At 40.1% G+C, this 24,224-nt stretch overlaps 2 protein-coding genes across 5 annotated transcripts in view; one reads left to right on the top strand and one right to left on the bottom strand.

Annotated features, from left to right (window-relative positions):
* The window catches only part of POLR3A (RNA polymerase III subunit A), a 33,122-nt gene extending 18,570 nt beyond the window's left edge, over positions 1–14,552 (bottom strand). Inside the window, exons 1-17 of the mRNA XM_074544747.1 lie at positions 13,965–14,552; positions 12,955–13,090; positions 12,265–12,402; positions 11,578–11,749; positions 10,242–10,396; positions 9,079–9,318; positions 8,016–8,178; positions 7,684–7,820; positions 7,050–7,153; positions 6,213–6,354; positions 5,576–5,716; positions 4,318–4,387; positions 3,520–3,647; positions 2,912–3,050; positions 1,580–1,744; positions 1,136–1,308; positions 414–525 (exon numbers count right to left, since the gene is read on the bottom strand). Of these exons, the coding sequence (XP_074400848.1) occupies positions 414–525; positions 1,136–1,308; positions 1,580–1,744; positions 2,912–3,050; positions 3,520–3,647; positions 4,318–4,387; positions 5,576–5,716; positions 6,213–6,354; positions 7,050–7,153; positions 7,684–7,820; positions 8,016–8,178; positions 9,079–9,318; positions 10,242–10,396; positions 11,578–11,749; positions 12,265–12,402; positions 12,955–13,090; positions 13,965–14,008 (2,359 nt within the window). The 5' untranslated portion in view covers positions 14,009–14,552. The remainder of the gene's footprint in view (positions 1–413; positions 526–1,135; positions 1,309–1,579; positions 1,745–2,911; positions 3,051–3,519; positions 3,648–4,317; positions 4,388–5,575; positions 5,717–6,212; positions 6,355–7,049; positions 7,154–7,683; positions 7,821–8,015; positions 8,179–9,078; positions 9,319–10,241; positions 10,397–11,577; positions 11,750–12,264; positions 12,403–12,954; positions 13,091–13,964) is intronic.
* A 46-nt stretch (positions 14,553–14,598) lies between these two features.
* RPS24 (ribosomal protein S24) lies at positions 14,599–23,567 on the top strand. Of its 4 annotated transcripts, XM_074544750.1 has the most exons (7): positions 14,600–14,746; positions 16,035–16,100; positions 16,661–16,870; positions 17,301–17,411; positions 18,258–18,274; positions 20,354–20,389; positions 21,226–21,337. In XM_074544750.1, exons 1-5 carry the CDS (start codon positions 14,744–14,746, stop codon positions 18,261–18,263), a joined length of 396 nt encoding a protein of 131 aa, XP_074400851.1. In that variant the 5' UTR covers positions 14,600–14,743; the 3' UTR covers positions 18,264–18,274; positions 20,354–20,389; positions 21,226–21,337. The 4 variants fall into 4 exon arrangements, with proteins under 4 accessions (XP_074400849.1, XP_074400851.1, XP_074400852.1 ...); XM_074544751.1 differs by lacking the exon at positions 18,258–18,274; XM_074544748.1 differs by lacking the exons at positions 18,258–18,274; positions 20,354–20,389; positions 21,226–21,337 and adding an exon at positions 17,533–17,589 and having other exon boundaries at positions 14,599–14,746.
* The last annotated feature ends 657 nt before the right edge of the window (positions 23,568–24,224 follow it).

Here is a 24,224-nt window from a genome sequence, read left to right as displayed (position 1 = left end):
AAGGTCCAACCCATGGCAGAGGGTTGGAACCAGATGATCTCTAAAGCCCCTTCCAAATAATTCCATGATTATACAAAATGTTAGTTCCCATTCTGAATGTACCATTTACTGTTGATTTTTCTATGTGATATAAATACTTGAAGTAGAAACACAACTGAAAACTTTTAACTGATTAATTAAAGTCTTAAGAACAAGATATTTTGCAACTAGCACTAAAAATCAAGACAAGAATACCAGAACATCTGCTTGATTTTAACTAACTATACCCAAGCTGTACTTACTGAACCACTTGAAACAGCTATGACATGAACTTGCAAACTGACAGTATAAAACAAACCTATACAGATGGAAGAAGAAAGTTTCACATAAGTGAAAGAGTGAGCAATCTACAGGCCAAGTTCAGCTGTCCCTACCTTTAGAACCACAGAGAGCCATGATCAGGGGACTGTTGCTCTTGTCCAGTTCTCTGAGACAGGCACTGCCAGCATGATCTCTGATAACAGACAGTTCTTTCAGGATTAAAGCCTGAAATACAGTATTTCAGAGGTTCAGAGTTTGCTAAAACACACACAAACAGAACTCTATCACTCCCAGCAACACCTTCAATAGTAAAAGGGAATGCAAAACACAGTGAAGACAAAGAAACCCAGGTGTTGCTTCAGGTAAAACAATTTTAAATTTCAGCTTGCCTAACTTCCAGTTTGCTGAAGAAAATATCTTTGTTTGGATAAGACAGGGGTATCCAAGAACATGACAATCTCTTATCAGCATCAGAAAATCAGCTAAATTGAGCATTGCACTAAGTTCTAAGTCACACAGTGCTGCACAGAAGATAACCACGAAAATCTTGATCAGTGTAATTAACTCATTCCAATTACCTGTGTAATTTCATTCTCCAGTATCACCCCAATACACCCTGGAGGATTTCTGTTGTTCTGTGTTAAGCTAGCTTTTTTAGATGCATACAAACATCTAAAGCCTGTACAGACTCAGCTCAAGTTACATGCCTAGGGACTGTATTTGCTTGTATTTAAGGTTTCAGAAGACAACCATAGACTTTCAATGCACCATGTACAAGAATGCATTTGTGAAGCCTCTACTCCAAATGGAGAGTGAATTTAATTAAGAATTTTACCTCTAGTGTCTCTTCTGCAGTGCAACCAGGCTGCTGCTGTAGCTTGCCAGTGTTCAGAGCTTCAATATACTCATCACATTTCTTATAGCCAGCATTCAGGAGCTCATACTTAGCTTTTAGCAGGCCCTGCCCAGGAGTTACATCACCAATTCCAATTGAAAAGCCACGATTAGCTATTATTAAAAAGAAAAAAAAAATTACAGTTCAATCTCATATAGAGAAAACAAATTAAACCCAGGAAATATTATTGGCAACTTTCAATTTTGCTTCCCATCATGTGACCATCACAAGCACTTCATAAACACAATAATAATTGTTTCACTGTCTCCCACCTTCAAAACAAGCATATTTTTTTAAAAGCACAGCATGTCACATTTGAAGCAAAAATCTTGCTTGCTCTCCATTTCTGTATTGAAGTACTATTTTACAGGGAAATGTACTTACAAAGATAGACTGGAGCAAGTCTGGCCAGACGTGACATGGCATCTGCAGCTTCCACCTGGCCCCAGTCTCTCAGCAAGATGTAGAAGATGTTGTTCTTGGATCCTGACCCCAGGGTTCCTTTGTCCATACTGCCACTCATTAACTCACTGTTTTGAATTGTGACATCTAGAAATGAAAAGGCAAAAAATTCACCAGTTGTCTAAAACACTCACCACCCATTAGTAATCACTTATGAAGAGAATTTTTAAATAGAAGCTCTGTCTGTGCTCAGAATTTTCAATGTGAATTTAGGAATCATCTTCTTGAAGCGCAAGTCACTGCTCTATCACTAATAATATCAAATCAAAATGCGATTCAAGTTTTCTTGAGACTTTTGAGAAATTGCAGAGGACTTTCAGATTTACTCTGTCTGCAGAAATGTGTTTTTTTCAGAGAACTGAAAACAGCCAACAAAAAACCCTGCAAGTTTTCAACATCATGTGCTCCTGTGTAACTCAGAAAATGGACTCTTCCCATATTTTATGAAATTAATAGACTGTGAAAGTCAATGTCTTTTGTTCACAGGAGTGTGAGCAGGATTGCTTTGTGGCCTTCTCTCCTACAATATTTAGAGCCTTAAAAAATTTGTTCCACCATGTTTACAACCAACTTCATAGCACAGAGTGTTCCTTTCATCTGCAGAAACCAGTCAGTCATCTGTAGAGAGGACTTCAGTGCTAACTGGGAAATTCTTCCTTGAGGCAACATTGCATGACAGAATTATTGTAAATCAATGGTTCCCCAACTTACACTTGTGAGCAGCAAGGACCCAGCCTAAGCCTGCCTGCTCAAGTTCCTTTCCAACAGTCACCACATGCATATTAAAGTAATTCTAAGAAAAGTCTTCCTCTACAGCCTTTTCAACCATGGTGCTTTTTGCATTCCATCTGCCACTGACATCCCTAAGTGGAAGGACAGGGATGGTTTGATATCCTAGGGATTTATCTTCCCTGCATGTTCTATCTCCTTACAGTGTTTGACTTCTAATCCCTGCATTAGTACCCCTCATCAAGAGTCTAAATTTCACTTGCCCTCTGAACAACCACTTGCTAAGCTTTGCTTTCCTCTCTCTCACCTTCAAACAGTATTTAGCACCATGAAAAACTGAGCATCATACAAAACTTTTCTTTCAGTTTAAGAAAATAGACTTCAAGTCTTGAGAAAAACTGCAAGATCCTATTTTCATTTCAAGAACACTTATGTCAAGTACAGCTTCAATGCCTACAGGAAGCTCAATAATTTCTAAGATTTCTTTGACAACTTGCAAAACAGGGCTTTAGAAGTGTCACTCACAAGAATCATTGTAGCACAGGTCCTCCCCTTTGCCACAATACTGTTTGCCCTTGGTTCGTAGGTTGGCTTTTACAGGACAATCATCACTGGGTTTGAGGATGAGGCTGAAAACCTGTTTTCCTGTCCAGAGTGTTACAGGCTGAGAGAAACAGAAGGAGAAGAAAAATACTAAGTTTATTCTATGACTACAGAAAAAGAGCAAGGAAGAATTTAATTGTAAAATTGCCAGACATACAGAACAACTCTACAGAGAATCATACTTGTAGAAATGCATAGTAGCATTCCTTTGAAAAACATCCTTTTTCATAGATTTGAACCTCCTGGGTGTGAATGGTTATCCTTTACAACAGGGTACGTGCATGCACTCAGAGAAACATGCCCTACTGCTCCCTCTGTCATGTTCCCCTTTCTAACTAGAAAAGGCAAAACACCTCAAAGATGCTGCTGTCATTTCATTTCTGAAAGGGGGCGCAACATTCATAATTCTTCTTTATAAAGTACCTTTGATTTCAAACTTTAGAAGTTGAAAGACTCATGTAGCATCACTATGGGTCAAGAACACACAATAAAGAAAACCTTAGTAACATGAAAACACTAGTTTGACACACCTTCAGAATTGCTGGGGGTGGAAGGCGAACTTTGACCTTTTCATCCTTGCCAACCAGGATAGATGCGATAATTTGACAGGCTTTGGCTCGATCAAAAAAGGTATCTTTTAATGTAAGAAGGTAAGCACCTGGAATGAAAAAAGTATTATGACAGATTGAATTTAGATTCAATTCAAAAGCCATTCCATACTCAGTGTTAATTATTTCATTCTTATATGAATCAGCTACTTACTATGCAAAACAACAATAGTTTAGACAGCTTTAGTTGTAAATCCTTTCCAGAATTTTGTTGAATTGCTCCACACTAAATGTCTACAAATCAGGAACAGTCTATTTCTATAACTTACTCTCTTGATCTCAGACTATTTCCTAAGTGAAACAAGGCCTCAGCATTTATTTTTGTAAACTTTCTTCCTTACATTTACTCATAAAGAATTAAAGATATTAAAGGTACATACTGGAGGTTAAAGCTAATAGTTATTGAGTGAAATCAACTCCTCTACCATAATCATAAGCAGTTCACGTTGTCTACTGAATGCACACAAAGATGTCAAACATTCATTTGCAGAAAAACACAGTCAAAGGTAGTAATAACAGCAACTACAAAGGTAGACAACATCAGAAACTACTCCGAGGGCATCATTATCTTCCAGGAAAGCAACGGCCTTATTTAATAATGTTACTTTGACTTGTGAAAGGAGAAAGTTTTTAATTAATATAGAAAAATTGTGAAAAAGGGAAGTGATTCTGAAGGAACAACTGTTAGATCACACAGCTCTGAAACCAGCTCATACACACCTGTGAGGAAATCTTGAATAGCAGCAATAAGAGGCTCTCCATTTCTAGGTGTTACCAAGTTTGCTTTAGTCTGCATGACACAAAAAGATGTTATGCATTTGAAGAAACTGATATTCCATTGGCTATTTAAAATGGAATCTATAATTTAACACATTTATTTTATGGTGAGATGGTCAAAGCTTATTCTAAATTGAACTACAGCTTTCTTCAAAAAGATGGAAAAAAGAAGTCAGAAGTTTCAGTTCACTTCCATCCATGCACATCTACTGACAGCTAAGGAATAGTCTGAGACAAGTTACTGGAAATGGCATATTCTGTTTCCAAACAGAAGTGGCAAACAACTTGATGTGTTTTGGTAGGACAGGGAAGGGAAGACAAGCTAGCTTTGAGAACAGGGGAAAGGACAAGATGTGTTACATTCACTATAGGGATCAACTGGAATACTGCAAGTGGTGTAATCCCTCCTGATGGGTAACAATAAAGCCACCTCTAGCCCCATGATCTCAATCAAGATCAGTAGTTTTTTACTCAAACTACTGTTCCAGTTCATCATCCCCACCCATGGAGCAGTTTTGCCTGAACCCATTCCCACACAGACCTGAATCACTTGGGGGTGTTCTTAAGCTCACAAGTCAGTTCAGTGAGCTCCAACAGGCTGCAGCCAACAATTGTATGGGTACACCTGAATTGAGAGTAGCATTTGGTAATGCCAAAGGAGCAATGGATTTGTAAACCCTCAGCTACTGACTCACACCACAGATCAAAGCTTGCAACCATCAGATCCTTATTTACCTTCCCTCCCTTCTGCCTTTTTGACCCTGCTCTATGAGCCCACTCCCTCTTGCCTTCTCTGGGAAGCTGCATTCTCCAGTACAAGCCCAGTAATCCCACCTCATCTCTAGCCCGTCCATCTAACTGCAATTCCCAGGCTGTCACACCAGAAGCAAATGATGGATCTGCTGGTAACAGAGCCACCCTGGTAGCCATCTCTAAGGACAGTCAGGCAGAAGCATACTCATGATATCTACACTGCAATTTCCCCAAATGTTAAACCTAAGGCCATTTGATCACCAGGGTGTATCAGTCCTAATTTATTATGAAGTGGTTTTTGCACAGTTTTCAAGCAGCTTCAAAGTTGGAAAATATCCACACCCAGTAATCTTGACAGTATTTCAGATTTCACATGCAAGTTAAGAACTGAAGGACTCAGCCCATCTGTCCCCAGACAAATCCCAACATGAGCATTTTATCTACCCACCCCCATTAAAACAAGTGCTTCTGCTTTTGCTTCTTCTGTCTGAGGAAGGTGAAGGTTCATCTCATCTCCATCAAAGTCTGCATTGTATGGTGTACAGACACACTCATTGAACCTGAATGTCCTATGAGGTTTTACTCTAGCCTGGAAAACGGAAAAAAAAATTAGGTACACACAGTCAAGTATGGCTAAAAAAAAGCCATGCTCAAGTGCTTCCTTTTTGTATTACAAAAATGAATCAAAATTCCTGATTATAAGATTTCACTCAGCAGGAACTGACAGAAATTGTATTCAGATTATATTATAGAAATGTAGCTAATAATTTTCATTATGAAATATTTATTAAAAGCACACAAGACAACATGCTTTGTAGAGATCACATCAATTCCACAAAAATGAAATGCTCACAGAAGAAGACATAGCAAGGTCAAGTATGGCTCTTGGAAGAAGTGTGCATACAGCACCCTGCCTGGGTACACATGAGGTCCCAGGCCCAGGCACAACTGCACTGCATTCATCCTTGCTCCACACAGTTTCAGCAGGAGCTGTTCATTTTTGTTTGTGTAAGACAGAAACACCACGAAGGCCAAGTGCCTGGCATTGCTGGCTGCACTGTCTGTGCCAGCCTGTGTGCACTCACAATGTGGGCCATGATGCTCAGCTTGTGCAGAGAGGGCTGCCTGTTGAACAGGACAATGTCACCATCAATCAGATGGCGCTCCACAATGTCACCGAACTTCAGCTCCTGCGCCATCTTCTCTCTGTTCCCGTACTTCAAAAACCTTCATAGGAAGGGAGAACAAGGCAGTCAGAAGATGCACAGACATTAAACAAAGACAACTAAAAATTAATTCTGTGTTTATAATGCCAACTTTTTCATTAAACATACAAATACATGGAGTATTTGTATTACAATAACTAGAAAACAAAACTGGTGTGGACTGAACATCAATCACTGCTCTTTTAAGCAATGACTGTATTTTGGCATTAGTCAACAAAGCTAAAGTGATTAAGCATTAAGTAAGAAAAAAGTCCACTTTTAAGTGCACAGAATTTATTTCAATTGTATCAGAGCACAGGAAGTGTCACTCATCTATTACCCCTTCCTCCTACATATAAACTGACTTTAGACTAGCTCTCACATGAAAACAGCTAGTACAACTTGCCCAAAACCACCAGTTTTCACTTGCGTCTGTACTACAACCTCCATTTCAGCTAAGATAAACTCAGACATAAAATAAACTAACTGCAGTTCAACATCATTAGTACATGTGTGCTTTAGTTTAAATGCAAGAGACTATTTTAAAAACTGGTACAACAAACCTGAGAACATCAAGACAACTCTTTTTCTATTTCCCTGCATAAAAGATCCTAAAAATAAATTTTAATCCCTGCAGATATAACTTCTTTCATATACCAACAAGACCAAGCTGATGGAGAGAAATAAAAAGTGAATCATTACAGATAAGCACAATACCTTTTCATCTGAGTGTGCCTTTGCTGTATGAAGTTTGCTCCAGGATGAACATCAGGACCATTGCAGACAAGTTTCCTCATAAAATTAATATTTGCTTTGTTTACCTGTTGTATAAAGACTTGAATCAGAAACAAGCAGAACATGTTTCAGGATCTTGTTTTTATTGATGGCTTTTGTGTTCTCAAATTTTAGGCTCAACTGACAATCCCCTTACACAGCCTCCAGCTGCTGAGGGGAACTCGCAGGATGGAATAGAGGAGAAAAACATCAGCCTATCTTAGAGCAGGATATCAGAGGGAAATTAAATTAAAAATCTGGGAGGGAAACTTACAAATAAAAGTACCCATCCACTCCTTTATACAAATCTGTGAATGAATTGAAGAAACATGAAGCAAAAGTCTTAGTTGTAGAGATGTCACTCCTTACACCACACCTTGCCAGCACTTGCCTGTATCCAATACCACAGATCTTTATTTGCCAGCAGCAAGAGAACTGGCAAAGCATCAATGAATGGCATTTCCAACATAATGCAGTACATTCACTCCCTTTTAGAGTGAGTAAAGAAACAACATCAAGGTCTGACTTAGGGAACAAAAATGGAATAGAAGAAGTTTTTGAGTCCTATACTACTTACCTTTTCAGGAAAGGTCAATATTTTAGCAACATGAATAGGCACTGCTACTTCATCTATTCTCAAGTTAGGATCAGGTGAAATGACTGTTCTGCCAGAAAAATCCACTCTCTTTCCAGACAGATTGCCTCTAAACCGACCTAACAAAACAAAACAGTTGAAACTCTTTAAATAAAAAGTTTTCAAAATGTTATGCATTAAGACAGCACATCAGAACATCATTTAAGGTACAGTACTGAGGTGCTACACAGCAGTAGCAGAAGGAGACTTGGCAATAGCAAAGATTTGTGGTTCAATTATAAAAAAAATTATTAAAAGCAATATTTTGGACAAACCTTGCTTTCCCTTAAGTCTCTGAACAAAACCTCTGGTCCATTTTTTAGGTGCCATGTTGAGAGGTATGCCAGAGAGCTCACTATTAATGTACAGGGCACACTGCAGTTGAAGAAAATCCCAGTCTTCCATAATCATCTGTGTTTTGGCTCCTGATATCCTATGCTAAACAAAATAGCAATCCAATTCAGAGAATAAATAACATATATTAAACTAGACAAGAAGTTTTCTGTTAGGAGTACAACTCTCCCTTTGCAAATGATATCATAAAACTTCCATCAATTAGAATGAAAAAGGGAAAACAACTTTGAGATGATGCATATTACTATAGCATAAGGCACATCACAAGGGAACCCAGCAAAAAAGAAAAATCTTTTGACTAACATGGGTTTTGAACAAATGCTCACTAAATTAGGTATTTCTTTCAGTTACATTTTTCCCAATCAACTAAAGCTAATATAACTTAACTGACAGGAAAATCAGTAGTTAATAGTTTTTCAATCATGGAAGAGTTAGTACCCAATTCATTTTGTCTGCCTGACAAAGGAACAAAGTTTTGCCAAGTGTGAAAAGTATTATTCTGGTAGAAGCGCTCTTCTAAGCAAATGATAAAATGTCAAATCATCTTTAAGTCTCAATTTGATGGCTATGCTAAATGAAACCTGACTTCTCAAGATCAGATAGTGGAATAAATAAAGCACAAAGATTTAAGAAAGGAGGAAGGGCTACAAGAAAAAAAACACAACAAATCAATAGGTGTAATATTTTCATTGTAAGTAACTATGCAAAAAGTGTGACAGTCATGGGAGAGGGAAAAAAGAGAAAACATTAAAAAAACAAGTTAACAGACCAGAGCTGAAATGAAAAAACATTTCTCATAAGAACCCAGCAGACCAGTAGCAGGTCCTACACTGCAAGCAGCCACTCAGCCAGTCCCATCTGAATTAAGCTGCTCCTGTCTTCCAGTGAAATGCCCACCATCACAGAAATACAGCACCAGACTGTAAGCACGAAACCCACTTGCTATATTCAATCCCACACAAATCCTTCTGAAGGCTGACTCACCTTTTTTATCACATCATTGAGGAAAATTATCTCTGTCAGCTTCATTGTCAAATCGTCCTCATTGGTGCCAGACTTCAAATCGCTCACCACAGAGGGTCTGATGCACAGTGGAGGCACCAGGAGCCGTGTGAGGATCAGATCTGAAGGTTTACCTGCTTGTGGGTTCATTAGAAGTAGAGGGATGTCTTCCACTGGGATTCTTTTAAACAGGTTCAATACTACCAAAGGATTCAAGTTTTCCTACAAAATCCATTGGGAAAATGGGGAGAAAAAGCCATCGTATCAAGTTCCAATGCCTCCCTCCTCCCCTTATTTTATTGATGTTCAGAAATAGCCATTTTCAAAGGCAAATACAGAACTATTCATACAAACAAAACTATGTTTTGGTTTATTTATTCTGAACCAATGTTTCTAGCATCTCAAACGTTAGCTTGCTATATATTCTTTCCCTCCATTTTTCCCCTACATCTGCATGTTTACTTCCTAGTGTGTTGCTCTGTTGTCTCAAGAGTTAATGGAGACTATCTCACTGTCAATAGAGAAAGCAACTCAATATCCTACAACAAACTTGTAGTACATTGTATTCATTTCATTAGTAAAAAAATCACATGATTACAGTACTACCTAGATATTTCTCTCATCTTAGTACATCTACTGCTGTGTTCATTACTTTTTTCCATCCAAGTATGTGCCTGGAGATTTTTCCAGTTTGCTAAGAGCAGAAGGAAACAAAACTGAATATAATGAACAGCTAACGAAACAAACAGCAAATTAAGTCTGCTCTTTCTCAACATTAAGAACTTCTGAAGAAAAAAATGCATGCACTGGAATTAATACCTGTCTTACAGTAAACCTGTATATACATGAAAACTTTATATGGACCTGTGCTTCTTCTTCCTGGTCTAGTTTATAGAAGCACAACACACTAAGAACATTACTTTATTTACAGGCAGATAATAGTGTACCAGAACATGCTAATATACTAAATTTCTCATTTTAGCAAATTAACATTATTGCACTGGATACAAACATTCTTCATCTATCTTTTGATATATAAAATTCTTGGGTCATCACAAGACTTGAGCTGATACATTGCAAGGCTTTAAGGAGTTTCATTTCATGCCCAAAAAAAAGCAAAAAATGTAGGTTACAATAAAATTCACCTGAGCTCTTCCCAGTAAGGGCTCCACTTCTTTGTTATATTCAATGGCAGTTTCAAAGGACTGGAGAAAAGTAGATACTACTGGATCTACAACTTTCTTATTTGTCTTGTACTTTTCATGAATTATCTTCAACAAACCACACTTCTTCACAGTTCCTGCAAGGAATTAAATATGGATTGCCTTGGGATTTTATTTCAAAACACAAAACCAAAACTTAAGTTACAGTTCTAAAACGAGCTAAACCTTCAGTGAACATATAACAAATTAAAACTTTATAAGCTTTATTAACCAGCTTCCTAAATTCAGAGAACAACAAAAGGACAATCAAGTTATACCTTTTTACATGGATGGCTTGGTGTACCTACATGATAGTGGAGCCTCTGAGGCTGAAAGTAGGTGGTTTAGCCCACACCTTTAATTCAGCTTCACCTCATTCACAACAGATATTTCTAAAGTAGAAGTTCCCACACTAAAAACAGGATTAAGAAGTGCTATTTAGTTATCTTACCAGCATCTCCTGAGGTAATTTTGTAAGTGAATTATCAAAAAAATCTGATAAATATTTTCATGTCACACAGCTAACATGATTCATAAAACTTCCACAGACAAGTCCAAATGCTCGATTTGTTTCACTGAAGTGTTCTGACCCATCATGTAGCTTTTCTAAATGCCTACTGTTTATGCCCCCCATGTGTAGACAGGGCACCTATGATAAAACAGCTCTACTTTTATTGAGATGCTGAACATTTTAACAAAGAACCCACAATTTTCATGAGTTAGAAGTTAAGTTATGGATTAACCATCTACTATAAACCTGCAATAAACCAAGTCTTTAAACAGCAGTAGCATGTGATCAGTCTAAATGAAAAAAAGCAAGACCTATTTTGAAAACCACCTACAAACTCTTACAAAAATACTCTGCCCTGAAGAAGGAATAATCTTAAGATAATGTAATTCAGTGATGAAAAACGATGCTCACTCAAAATTACAAATGCTATCAATGCTTTTATGTGAAGATATTCATCATTGCCAATAGCTCCCAATATTTTCAAAAACACATGAAAAGGGGTATTTTTGTCATGACTGAAGTATCAAATATTGGTTACAACATGAAACATGAAATACTACAAGCAACTAGGAAAATGTCAGTATCCACACAAATGAGGTTAACAAGGATGTGCCTGGCTCTAAAAATGCAATTACCTGTTTCTTAATGAAGGCCAGAGAGAACACCCAGTAGCTGTGCAATGAACAAGCATATTCAAGATTTGGATCCTACCACAGGTGAAAACCACCAGAGCAGATAACTTCACAAACTGCTCATGTTGATACTCACCATTAAAGGCCCCACAGTAAGGACAAGTGTTTTTCTTTCGGCACTTCTCAGACACTTTCTTTTTCAGCCCTCTCTTCTGAAGATATGTAAGGCCAGGTCGTTTTAGGTAATCTAAAAACTGCTTTTTTTCTTCCACTGACAGCATGATGCGGCAACAGGTTTTGCAGATCATCTTAAAGGTAAGCATGTATAAACACAGTTGTTTCAGAGACACATTCAGAGATGAAACCTCTTGAACTACAGCTTAAGTTCTTCAACACAGTGCATTTCTTTGAATGAGATACCACTGTCTTGATTAGAAAATCAAATCACATATTGGAATATACATTAATCAGCCCATGAGAAAAATACAGTCAATAAGGCAAATCATTAGCTAAGCTCAGCAGGGCATTAAATCCATATAAAGCAAACAGAGCTTTGATTTACTTGGATGTTCTGAAAGCCAAATTATCCTGCATATATTTAATTCAAACTGCAGAAAAACAACAGAATTTTTCAATCTGAGATTACATAGAACATCACTAAGGCTGGTCTTTAAATACATGTATTTTACAAAAGAAAATGTACACAAACATAGGTTCCTAAAGCAACCTTATTTTGGCCTTCTCAACTACTTTCAAGCATCATCTTTACTGAAAATTTCCTTTTTTAGACCAGAGACTGACAGGAAATCATGATCATGTTTACCTGTAAGATGCCTATCACAGCTTTGAAGTACCCAACGTGAAAGCATGGTAGTTCTAAGTCAATGTACCCATAATGCCCTAAGCAGTCAGCCAGACTTTTCCCACAGGTTTCACAGGGCCGGTCTTTTTCACTGGTTCCCTTTGGGAGAAAGAGAACGCACATGCACAGAAAAAAGTTAGCTGTAACTGATAGGATAGATACAAAATACAGCAGTTAAAAAACTAGTCAGGAATCCTAGTAGCAAAACCACTCCTTTTCCCCAGCATCAGAAGCACATCAATAGCATTAAAGCCACTCCGACCCTTAAGAAAAATGGCTTTTACACACAGCCCCTGCTGACAACAATGACCTGGACTCAGGCAGCTCTTACAAGTTATTCACAGACTGTTACTTACAAATTGTTTACAGATTACTAAAATCTACACTGTGGCATTTTGATGACACATGCCTCTGTGTATCCCAGCAGTTTGGCAGAAAAGTAACTTACTTCCTGCCTCAAGAGAATGCATTCCTGCCCACCAAAACTGTAAAAATAGTAACAGGCATTGCAACTAATAGTCTATGAAATTCAAGTAAAGACTCATTTGAATTTACTTTGGACAAACAGTATGTTTCAGTGACCCCAACCTTTTTTTAACCACTTGAGCAACTCCCCAGAAAGAAACTGGAAAACAAAAGAAAGGTCCTCACCATGCGATGGTCCAGCACTCCATACTGCAGTGGAGAGTGATGGTTGTCCTGACTATACAAATTCTTGCTGACCACTTGAATGTGAGCTTGCTGACGCATCTCTTCTGGAGATTTCATGCCAAAACAGATGTGGCTTCTAGGAGAAGAAATTTCAAATATATGTATGGGTACATATATATAGGTGCATAGATATATATACATACACATGCAAAACTACTTATAATGACAAGCACACCTACATGCAAGTATCACAGAAACAACTGGGTTGAAAAAGATCTCAGAGATCACTGAACCCAACCTATAACCAAACACCACCTTGTCAATTAGAGCACAGCATTGAGTGCCACATCGGAGCTTTCCTTAAACACCTCCCTGGGCAGACCATTCAATGCTTAACCATCCCTTCTGTGAAAAAGTTCTCCCTCATTCCCAATCTAAACTTATTCTAGTGCAATTTAAGGCACTCTCATCCAGTCACTGGTTGCCTGGGAGAAGAAAGCAATTCCTAGCCGGCGACAGCCTCCTTTCAGGTGGCCTTAGAAAAGAGATAAACTCTGCCCTAAGCCTCCTCTTCTCCAAGCTGAACACCACAGCTCCCTCAGACGCTCCCCCCGAGGGCTGGTGCTCTTTCAGCAGCCTCGCTGCCCTTCTTAGGACCCCAAAGCATTCTAAAACAAGGCAAAGGTAGCTAGGTTGAGACAAAACATTGCTGAAACAACATCTTTTCAAATAACTGTAAAAAATAAAACTGTTTTACGGTGAGTTAGTGGTTTTTATCTGAGGGACTTATCGACCTTCCTGGGCATCCTCCGAGCTGGACACAGGCACAGTCACCCATGTGGGAGAGCCCAGCCTGTGGCAGCGCTCCGATGAGCGGAGCAGCTGGGTCACGAGCTGCCCACCGCGGCCCTCCACGCCAACATTCTGCCAGCTCCAGCTCCAGCGGTTCTGTCCCCCACAGCTCTGCCGCTCCCCGCCACAGCCCGCGGGCACCGCACGATCCCACTCACATTTTCTTGGCCACATCGGTCTCCCTGAACTGCTCCTTCACCATCGCGGCGGCTGCAGCGGGGCCCGGGCGGCTGCACGCGGGACCTGGACCGGGGCGGTCAGCGCGGCCTCCGCCCGCAGCGCCCCCTGCCGGCACCGGGGGACACCTCCCCGGAGGAAACCTCCGCAGGCGCTTCGGCACTCAGTGCGCAGCGAAGAAACTGCTCCCCGTGCTCAAGGGGAACTTCCCGAGCATCGCCGGCACACCGCCCCTTGGCCTATTAGCCAGCACCACGGAGCCGAGCCCAGCCCCGCTCTCTGACACCCCTCCTTTTCTATACACACGAATGAGGCTCTCTGTCAGCCATCTCTTTCTGAGGCTAAAAAAGCCCAACTCCCGGATCCCCAAGCAACTCCCCAGCCAGGCTGCGCCGCCACATTCCGTCCACGGTTCTGCGTGTCCCCACAGCAGCCCTGGGTCACCAGCGGCGGGACCCCCTGCGCGCACGGGCCGACAACAGGGACAGCGCACAGCGGGGCTGAGCTCGGCCAAAAGCGCTAGGCAGCAGACAGGAAACCTAGCCCTTCCCCATCAGAACATGATGCACTTCCTGCAACCGCTTTTATAAAGCACACGAAAACCACGCCCATCGCTATTTCGGGCCAGGACCAACGCTGAAAAGGGCGGCGCCACGCTCAGTTCCACCACTAGTAGAAGCACGTCTGTGCCTCCTTATAATTGGCCTGGGAGGGGTGTCGATCTCTTTCTCTTCCGGTCGCAGGAACGGCAGCGGCAGCCATGGTGAGTGCCTGGTTTGAGCCGCGCCATCCGCCCTGTACCGGCGCCATCCGTGCCTCGCCGCGCCCTTACACCGCCGCGCTGTGCCGGCCCGGCCCGCCCGCACCCGCCCGCGGGGGTATGGCGGATACCGAGCCCCGGCTTTTGTGGCTGGGCCGCCGCGCGTCTGTGCCTGCCGGCAGCAGCGAGCTGCGGGGTGAGGGCGGTGCTGCGGGTTGGGCCACTCCGTGTCCGTACTCTAAAAGTGAGGCACCCGTGTGCTGCCGCTCTGTGCGGGCTGCCGTGTGTCACATCCGCTGTTATCGCGGCTGTTCCTTTCTGGAAGCCTTGTGGAAGCAGTGATGTGCGGGGTTTTTAGAGAAACTTCTACATTGTGTCAGGAACATAGCCGGCAGCTCGAGGGAGCTGATCTCTTTTTGCAGCCGTGGTGCGGCTGTACCTGGAGAGGAATGTCCAGTTTTGGGCTCCTGAGTCCAGGACAGACATGAAGCTCCTGGTGTGGTTCCAGTGGAAGGGGACTGGAGCATTTCTCTTGCGAGGAAAGGCTGATAAAGCTGAACGTCTTCAGCTCGGGAAGAGGTGATAAAAAAGCCGCTTTATCAGTGTTTGGAGGGGGGTATCAGAGGATGCAGCCAGGCTCTGCTTATTGGTGCCAGGCAGTAGCACAGGTAATTTGACGTGAGGATTAAGAGGAGCTTCTTTACTGTTGCAGTGCATGGTCAATCATTCTGTTCTATATCGTTACTTCTCTTTCACCCTGTGCTTTACCCCCACCCACTTCATGTCCTTACTTTGAGGTCCGGTGCTAACACACCAAGTGCCATGCTGAGTGTGTCATTTACTGAAAAAACTGGCTAAGCTTTTCTGGACCTACTGACCTGTTTTTCTTTTCAAGCAAGAACATCCAGGAATCTTGGGTGCTCCCTTGTTCTTAGAGGTGGGAAGCCATAGAGGCAGTAACATTTGGGCTTAGGAGGAAGCTTCTGTTGTATTGTTAGAGTACTTGGGATTGAAATCTATGTCTTTTACTAAAAGCTGTGTCAGCTTTTCACGGTAGTGAAGATGTGTCTGTTGTTGTGCTGTTTGGACACTGGGGATGAGTTTGTCAGTTTCTCACTGTATTACTTCAAGGTGTTTTCTGTGGTCCAAGACAAGCCCACTTATATTGTGAGGTCACTGTCAATATCTGAGGCGCCTAAACATTGTAGTACTTTGCATTATTTATGCTCATGTTCAGCTTCTGTTGCATTTGTAGCTATTGTTTTGTTTTATTGAATGTTTTCTCTTGCAGAATGACACAGTGACCATCCGAACCAGGAAGTTCATGACCAACAGACTTCTGCAGCGCAAGCAGATGGTAAAAGACTACAGAAAATTGCATTTATTTTTTTGGTGGTTCTGGGCTGGAAGAAGGTTTAGCTGCTATAAATATGGGGCCCTTAAAATCCCTGGAGTTCTTAAATAAGGAATTGTAAGAGCGTATGAGTTTAAATGTGTTGATGTATGCTTAAGGTAAATTGTGATGGTGGAGTTGTACCAGCTTGTGACTGGATGTTGAGGAAAATTTCTTCACCAAAAGGATTATTAAGCATTGGAGTAGGCTGCTCTGGGAGATGGTTAAGACATCCTCTCTGGAGGTATTTAAATGACATGTAGATGTATCACTTGAGAACATGGCTTAGTAACATTGAGACAGGTTTGGATCTATTGTTGGATTTAATGCTTTTAAAGGTATTTTTCAGTTGAAATAACTCAGTGAAGCAAAAAACTTCTGAATGCTTTTGTGTCAAATGAATTATAGCTTGTGCTCCTCAAGTGTCTTAGTTTAAATGCTGACCTCATGGTGTGACTGTAGCACCTAGTGGGGCTGTGTACTGGACATCGACCTTTAATCAACTTGTTTAAATTCTTTCTTAGGTCATTGATGTTCTTCATCCTGGAAAGGCCACAGTCCCCAAAACAGAAATCAGGGAAAAGCTGGCAAAAATGTACAAGACAACCCCTGATGTAATTTTCGTCTTCGGCTTCAGAACTCACTTTGGTGGTGGCAAGACAACTGGTTTTGGCATGATCTATGATTCCCTGGACTATGCAAAGAAAAACGAACCCAAGCACAGGCTTGCCAGGGTATGTTGTTTTCTCTTGTCTTGAAAACAGGATTTGCATGTGTAAAAACTCAGGTTTTGTAAAGTACAGTTGTATGAGAGCTCCTAAAATAGCACACGTTAACTTCTGCATTTGCAAAATAGGCTAAGTGTGTTTTTATTCTCTATTGCTAGAGAATTGGGAAGGCAAAATTGATAATACCAGAGGTGTTTAGCAGTAGCTTTTAACAAAGCTATATTTGGAGTATAAAATAAGCATAAGAAAAGGGGCTGATCCATGTGCCTCTTCAATGTTTATGTTCTACCTTGAATCATTCATTAGTTAATGATCTGGCTACTTAGTTAATATTTCAAATGTAAGCTGTATTTGAACATTTCAGAAATCATAGAACTTTTCAAGAGTTGTTAGTAGAGAAACAATGTTAAAAGCAACTTTCAACTGTTTTTAATAGCACGGCTTGTATGAAAAGAAGAAGACTTCCAGGAAGCAGCGAAAAGAGCGTAAGAACAGGATGAAGAAAGTCAGGGGCACAGCCAAGGCAAATGTTGGTGCTGGCAAGAAGGTAGGATGAGAATATCTTTTAAGCTAGAGTGAACATATGCCTTTGAAATATTAATTGTGAATTCTTCAACAAAATAACATTGTTTTTCTTCCGTTTTTTCACCTGTTCTACTGGATAACAGAAGGTAAACTCTGTGTTGTATAGCTTGTCATCAGCTCAGTAGCTTAGTTTTGCTCCTCACTGCTGCCAGCCTAGCTGATATGACATGAAACAATGCTTCCTAAATTACTCTTTCCTATGTGTCACTGTTAAACTTCATAAATCTAACAGTGTTGCTCTAATCACATAACTCAGTCTCGCAATACACACTTGAGATAATCTTAACGCTTGTTAATCAGGCTGCCTAAACCCTTAATGCTTACTCCACACAGTTACTGTTGGTATGGTGTTCCTTACCCAGGTAAGTTTGTTAAGGATGCGTGGTGTAGGCAGTGAGGACAGTGTGTAAGAAAGATAAGGTAGAATGCCTTGGGGTTTGAGGGGCTGATGCCCAAGGTACTGGAGCCTTCCTCTGCTGAGGCTAGACTGATAGAGCCCCCTGGGCTGTGGCTGTGACCTCATAAAGGCAGGTTAGGGGGAGGCAGACTTCTTCTATCAGGAAACAGAACCAAATCTGAGGAATAGGTTGGGTGGGAAGCCAGTCACTTTCCCTCACAGTGTTCAATCTTCTGATAAAAAGTAAATAAGCTGTGCAGGCAAGTGAGGTTTTTTCAGGTGTTTTAGCAAGGGGAGAGAGGGTAATGGGTTGTGATGCTTAGTTCTGTAGCTGTGAAAATACCTTGATATCTTGAACTGTAGTAATCTTCACTTTTGCTTTTTTCCTACTTTCTTGGAACTCTCCATCAGAAATGAAGTATCTGCAGGTACTGGAAATGAGCATGGATTTGGTGCCTGAATTACACATCACTGAAATGTGTCTGTTGTTTTAATGGAAGCACTGTACTGCCTTGTATGCATGTTTGATTTGAACTTACATCTGTCATGTGAGGGTTCACTTAATGACATAATGAATTTTATTTGTGTGACATGGAAGTAAAATTTGGCTTCTAGCAAACCAGACTTTTTGAAATTAGTGAATCAGCTTTATAATAATTCCCAGTGAGAATAAATCCAAGTAACTCAATGTTGTTGACTTGAGACATTGGATCAGTCACCACAGGATCTGATTCAAAGTAGTACAGTGCACTTGCATGTGTAACTTGCCCATTGTGTGAAAGTAGTGGTGTACGCGAAAGCTGAGTCACATCACACCTGGTACGTTTGAGATGGTGCTTGGAAATGGCACAGTTGTCAGCATTAAACTTTATTTAACTGTTGCCCAGCAGTATTCCAAGTTAACACACAAATTACAGTGGAATTGGAAATCTCAGTGAAATTACGTTTTGTAGTTAGTGGATGTGAAGTTCTTGTTACCCCTGGATGGGAAGGAACAAGTGTTACTACAGTTAGTAGATCAGGGAACTACTCTGCTGGAAAATATTAGGAGCCTTTTTCCTTTGTGCTTTAATGCTATTTTAATCATGAAGTCCTACAATGGTTTGTGGCACAAAATTAGCATTTGATATAGTAGTAACACCTAATGTTACTACTAGTAGTAAAACCTAATGTTACACACTTGTGTCAGTGCCAAAGGAGCCATTTCATGTTGCACCAATCCCAGTAGTATGGAGGAACTTCCTCCTTTTAAGATGTTTGCACCTGAAGGTAGCTGGTTTTGAGTGTTAATGATAAGTGAACAAATGACTCACTTGAATTATTAATGGTGTCCAGTTCATAGAAGCTCCTAAGGCATATCAGCAGTTCAGAAAGTGAAGGCAAAGATCATGCCTTGTAGTAGGTACATGGGAGATGTGACTTCTATATCAAGTGCTTGTCAAACCAACGCGTAGTCTTAGTAGTAGGCAAACTGTGCTTTTGATTAGAGATATTTTGATGTCTTTTAAAATGATCTTTCAGTTGATGAGTATGCATGGGTTAGATTTGACTTGTTTACCAGATTTGCTAATCTTTGTTGTCACTTAAGATGAATTATTTTGTGCACTTCCCAAACAATAGACTTGAACAGAATTCTGTGCTGCATTATAGAAAACCATTTGTGAAATACACTAAGCTTTGTCTTCAGAAATGCATGTTCAGAGATCATGATGTGGTATGGTTCATCATCCTTCTCACAGCTGTGTGGAAGAATTTTTAATAGGAGCCCTGGAACACATTTCTGAGTCCACCTACAGAGTCTGTGAGAATTATTTTACCTTGTAAATGTGTCAGTACTTGATTCTGAGAAATATTTAGGCAAGTGTATATTCTAAAAGTTACATATGGTGTAGTAATGAAAAAATCAGCCATAACTATGCTGATGTCTTGTTAAGTTTTCTTTGATGCTTCTTTTCACTTCTCACTCCTTTAGCATTCCCATTCTGTTTTCCCTGCAGTTTCAAGAGAAGTATTTTCAAATATTTTGTGTTACTTAATACATTTTGTGGCTCTAGAGCTGGCTGAGCTTGCTAAAATTGGGAACAAGAATATGTGGATGTGCTTCACCTGGTCTTTGCATTTAAAGTAGTGATGCTGAAATGCAAAATCTCCTCCCTCCCTTTAATGTCACAGCTGTAGCTGTGACAGCCTTTGACAGGTGGGGCTGTCAGACAGGACTGTGGATGGGTAAGCACTTAAAAGCCATTGTAGCCTGTAGGTGTAATTGGACAGGCAGTTGCATTCTGAGCATTAGTTAAACTCTAAATAGCTGTTGAGTTTACGGGAGTGAGAGAAATCTGTGTCTTCTGTCTCTGCAGTAGTCACAACTTCGAGGGTTTCCTATCACATTATAATGTGGTTAATTGAAAACAGTACATGAATGTCAGTAAAAACCCTCAAAGCTCAGTTTTTCTACAGTAGTAGAATTTAGATGAAATTCTTACTAATTGATGCTTTCTCTTTTTCAGTAAATGAACATTCTTCAGGTGGAGAACAGATAACAGGTATGCCTTCAGAATGCTTTGTAAGGGTAGCCATTCAGCAGTGCAGTCATTATGATAACAACTCTGAGGTTTATTTTTGTGGTACCTGTGCAGGCATAGAACCCAGTGCAAGAGTTCAAGGCTAAGAATATTTACAAACCACTTTTGCACTTAATGCTGAGTTGGTATCTTACGTGACTTGATTTGCATGAAATACCTGATCAGTATAAAGACTGAAACAATACAGTAGGTACTTCAGATTTACTGTTACCAAAGTTGCTGATTGTTTAGTGTTACTGTTTTTCATTTTTATGTATGCTAAAGAGGATAGATGTTTGAGTTTTATTGTCTAAAAGAGATTGAAGTAGCATGATGCCTATTTTTGGAATAGATGTATGTTGTTTGCTTACAGGTACTCGTTTTGAGGTAAATACTTACAAACAGGATGCTCTTACAGACAAGTCAGACTACATTTTTATATCTTTGCTGCAGGAACCTAAGTGCTGTGGTCAATAACTGCTCCAGAAAAGACTGGTTTTATTACAAATGGTCTGAGTGACTCAGTTGGAAGGAACTTAAACATTAAACAGTCTGTCTGGGAGCTGATATAGTGAGTGTAATGTCTTAAACAGAAATCTGTCAAAGCAGTTGTAGCTTGTTGATCTCTTCTGCAAAATTGCTATAATTTAGGCTCATTTATTGCCATGGCAGTGCTGGGAAATTTTGAGCTTTATGCTCTTACAAGAACAGTGTGGTTCACCTTACTTATTTGGGAAACAGTCTTTCTGGCTTTATAAAAGCACAAGTGTAAAAGTTGTTTTTATTGTGTGTTAGTGATCTGTTTTTTTCCTTTACAGGCAGCATCATTCTATGAAGAAATAGAGAATGAATAACTCTGGAAAGCAGAGGATGCTCATCTGAATTTAACATCAATAAAATCTGTCAATAAAATACTGGTTTGCCTTTTGATTCAAAAGCTATCATTTTGTAATGTTTGAGAAATTCAGTATAGGTGTATGGTTTGCACTGGATTAAAATCTGTTCATAATTAAACAAGTCTTGTTTTGAGTATCAATTTAAAGTGAACCATGGCGTCCTACAGGTAGTAGTAGGAGCTAATTCCAAGCAGGCAGTGTTGGAGGTAGGCATGCTCTTGTTCAAATGGTATTTGCAAAGTCCTTTTGGCTGCCTGTTTTATATAGACCTCTAGAACATAGAGCAAGGGAGAACCAAACATGCACACAGAGACGCTCAGAGCTGCCTACTTCCACAGTTCATTTTGGCTAATGAAGGCATTAGGAAGGATTTGTCTTGTGTTCCTGAGTTATCAGGACAGGCTCTGCTGTCTGTCTCTGGCCTGCAAGCTGTGTGTCAGCTTAATTCTCCTAATAACGCCTAATTTTTGATCTGATCGTGTTACAAGAGCCATTTAAGATAGAAGTGTGGGCAGTGTGGTGTGCAGGTATTTTGAGGAGTATGGAAAGCAGAAATTCTGTACTTAAGGACTGAAACAGACTGGGCAGCTCTAGCAACTGTGTTGAATAAGGCTCTGACTTTTTACCTAAATGCATTGGTTTTGAGTTGCACTACCTTTTTACTGGGCAGCACATTGTCAAACAGGTCAAGTGCTTTTAGTGTTTGAGGGAGAAAACCAGGGCTACCACAGCTAAGAGCTGTTAAAGGGTTTGAAAGGGGATGTTGTACAGGATGTGCTAAGTATAGGTGAAGCACTTGATGCCTCTTGTAGTACCTTCAGTTCAAGTCTTGAGCTGGTGGGGTTGCTGTCTGTGTTCAGCAGCATCACACTGTTAGCTGTACAGCTCATACAGCTGTGGTGCTGTATGCAGTAACCCTTTCCCATATTTAATGCTCAGCATGAAAGGAGAGAGAAGTGACACTGTTTAGTGTGATTGAACAATCACTAGGGGGTGGTGTGAACACAGCAATACAAATACAAGGAAGACACACAGCAATTTTTCATAGAATAGGCTGAAAGGAGGCCAAATTGTCCCCTGCCAAAGAGGTCAATTTCTTTGAAGACATGCATTAAAAATAGTTGTGTGAAGGAGCTGGGAAGTCAAGTTATATGCTTGTTTCACTCTTGGTATGAATTCAATGGAAACCATCTGTTTCAGTGAAGACTGTAGAGTTAGTGTTTTCCAAGTGTTTACTACTTGAAAGCTCTAGTCTGCTGGCACAAATTCTAGTTGCTCTTTTCAGAAGCCTCCTTACCTTAATGCTATGCAATCAAGAAAGGATCTGTAAATAAGTGCTTGCATAAAGGTATGTGGCACAGTGCCTTGTGTGGGATTGATGTTTTGAGTTTACATAGTTAACAGTACTATTCTGGGGGTAATGTCTGCCTCCAGAAGAAATTGTTTCTGGAATTTGAGTACTGAAGGTTTTCTTTCTCAGCTTTGTAATGTCTTACATTTTATTTAATACAGATTTGTTTATGTGGGTAGTACAGTAACGCTGCAAAGCACATGGATTGAAATGGTTACAGCTTGGTGCCATATTATTGCAATCATCGTGCTTCAGCAGATGTGGGTTTGCTCTGCCAGTGTTTGCTTCTGCACTCCAGTCTAAGCAAGGTGTAGCAGGTTTTCTGTAATTCAGAGGTTTAATGCACATGTCATGCTGTGAACACTAGGTTAATCCCCTTTCCTGTGGGAGGTAAAACAATTAAGTGGAACTGGAGTGGTTTTTCCCTACTGTGTGTGGAAGGAACCCTTTTATTTCCTGCTGAACTTGGCATATCCCATCATTTAAAGATAGTAGCTTTGTCACTGTTGCCTGCTTGGCCTGGCCCTCATATTTTAGGATCCCAATTTTATCTATTTAACGACAGTCTGGAATCTGGATTAGAAGATGAAGGACTTTTGGAGAACAACTTCTAAATTAATCAGGTGGCAAGCAATCTCAAATTTATATATGTGGAAAGACTTGTAATCACTGTTTACAATGGCCAGGGCTTGTTGGAGTTGCACACACAGAAAATGTTGATGTTTTCCTGTAGGTAGGAATCAAAATTGTATAGCAGTAGAGATTATGGTCCTGGCTGCAGAGAAAAAGAGCGCCTTGATAAGGGTAAAATTTGGCACCACCTGGGTGCAATGAGGTGTTTTTTTCTAGGGACCAGCTTGTAACAAGTTTGACAAGAAATACTGAAGGGAAGAAATGAAGCTGACCAACAGTGGCTTGAAATAAATGAGGCATAGTATGCTTTGAGAAGACTGCAGTCCCAACAGTCAGCTGAATGAGCAATGTGAGTTCTTTCCATTGACAGAAAATGTGTCATTTAAGGACTGAAGTATATAGGTCACTATCAAATCTGTTTGCAGCAGTCAGAAGAAATTAACTTGCTAATATTATTTTCGTCAGTTCCTATAAAAAATTCATTTTAATGTCATTGGTTTCTTACAGAAAGGAAATAGAACATCCAGTAACAGCTATTGATGGCACTAGATTAATATAATAAGTTTGAAATATCTGTTGAGAATATTTCCTGCTCATGTGTTTCTATTTGAGCAAAACAAGATCTAGTGAACCTTTTTTTGGATGGGGTTTTTGGTACTGCTAAGAGATGAGATAAAAGTAGTTATTTTTTGTATGAATGCTGGTCAAATTGCATCTGAGCAGGTAAATTGTCTGATAAGTAAACTTTCACAAATCAGTGTCAGGAGTAGGCACATCTAAGTATATTCATGTCTTTGGACACTTTTATTATGAAGGGATTAAATGGAAACTTGAGTTTGTTGCTAACATTTTTGAATTCTTGTTACGTCTTAAAAATATATGCTGGGAAATTTCGTCCACATCTTGAATACCATAAATTTCCTCTTAATTCATTCCT

This window comes from Zonotrichia albicollis, chromosome 7, assembly GCF_047830755.1.
Source record: "Zonotrichia albicollis isolate bZonAlb1 chromosome 7, bZonAlb1.hap1, whole genome shotgun sequence".
NCBI classification, from domain to species: Eukaryota; Metazoa; Chordata; class Aves; order Passeriformes; family Passerellidae; genus Zonotrichia; species Zonotrichia albicollis.
This window is presented reverse-complemented; position numbering and strand designations above follow the sequence as displayed.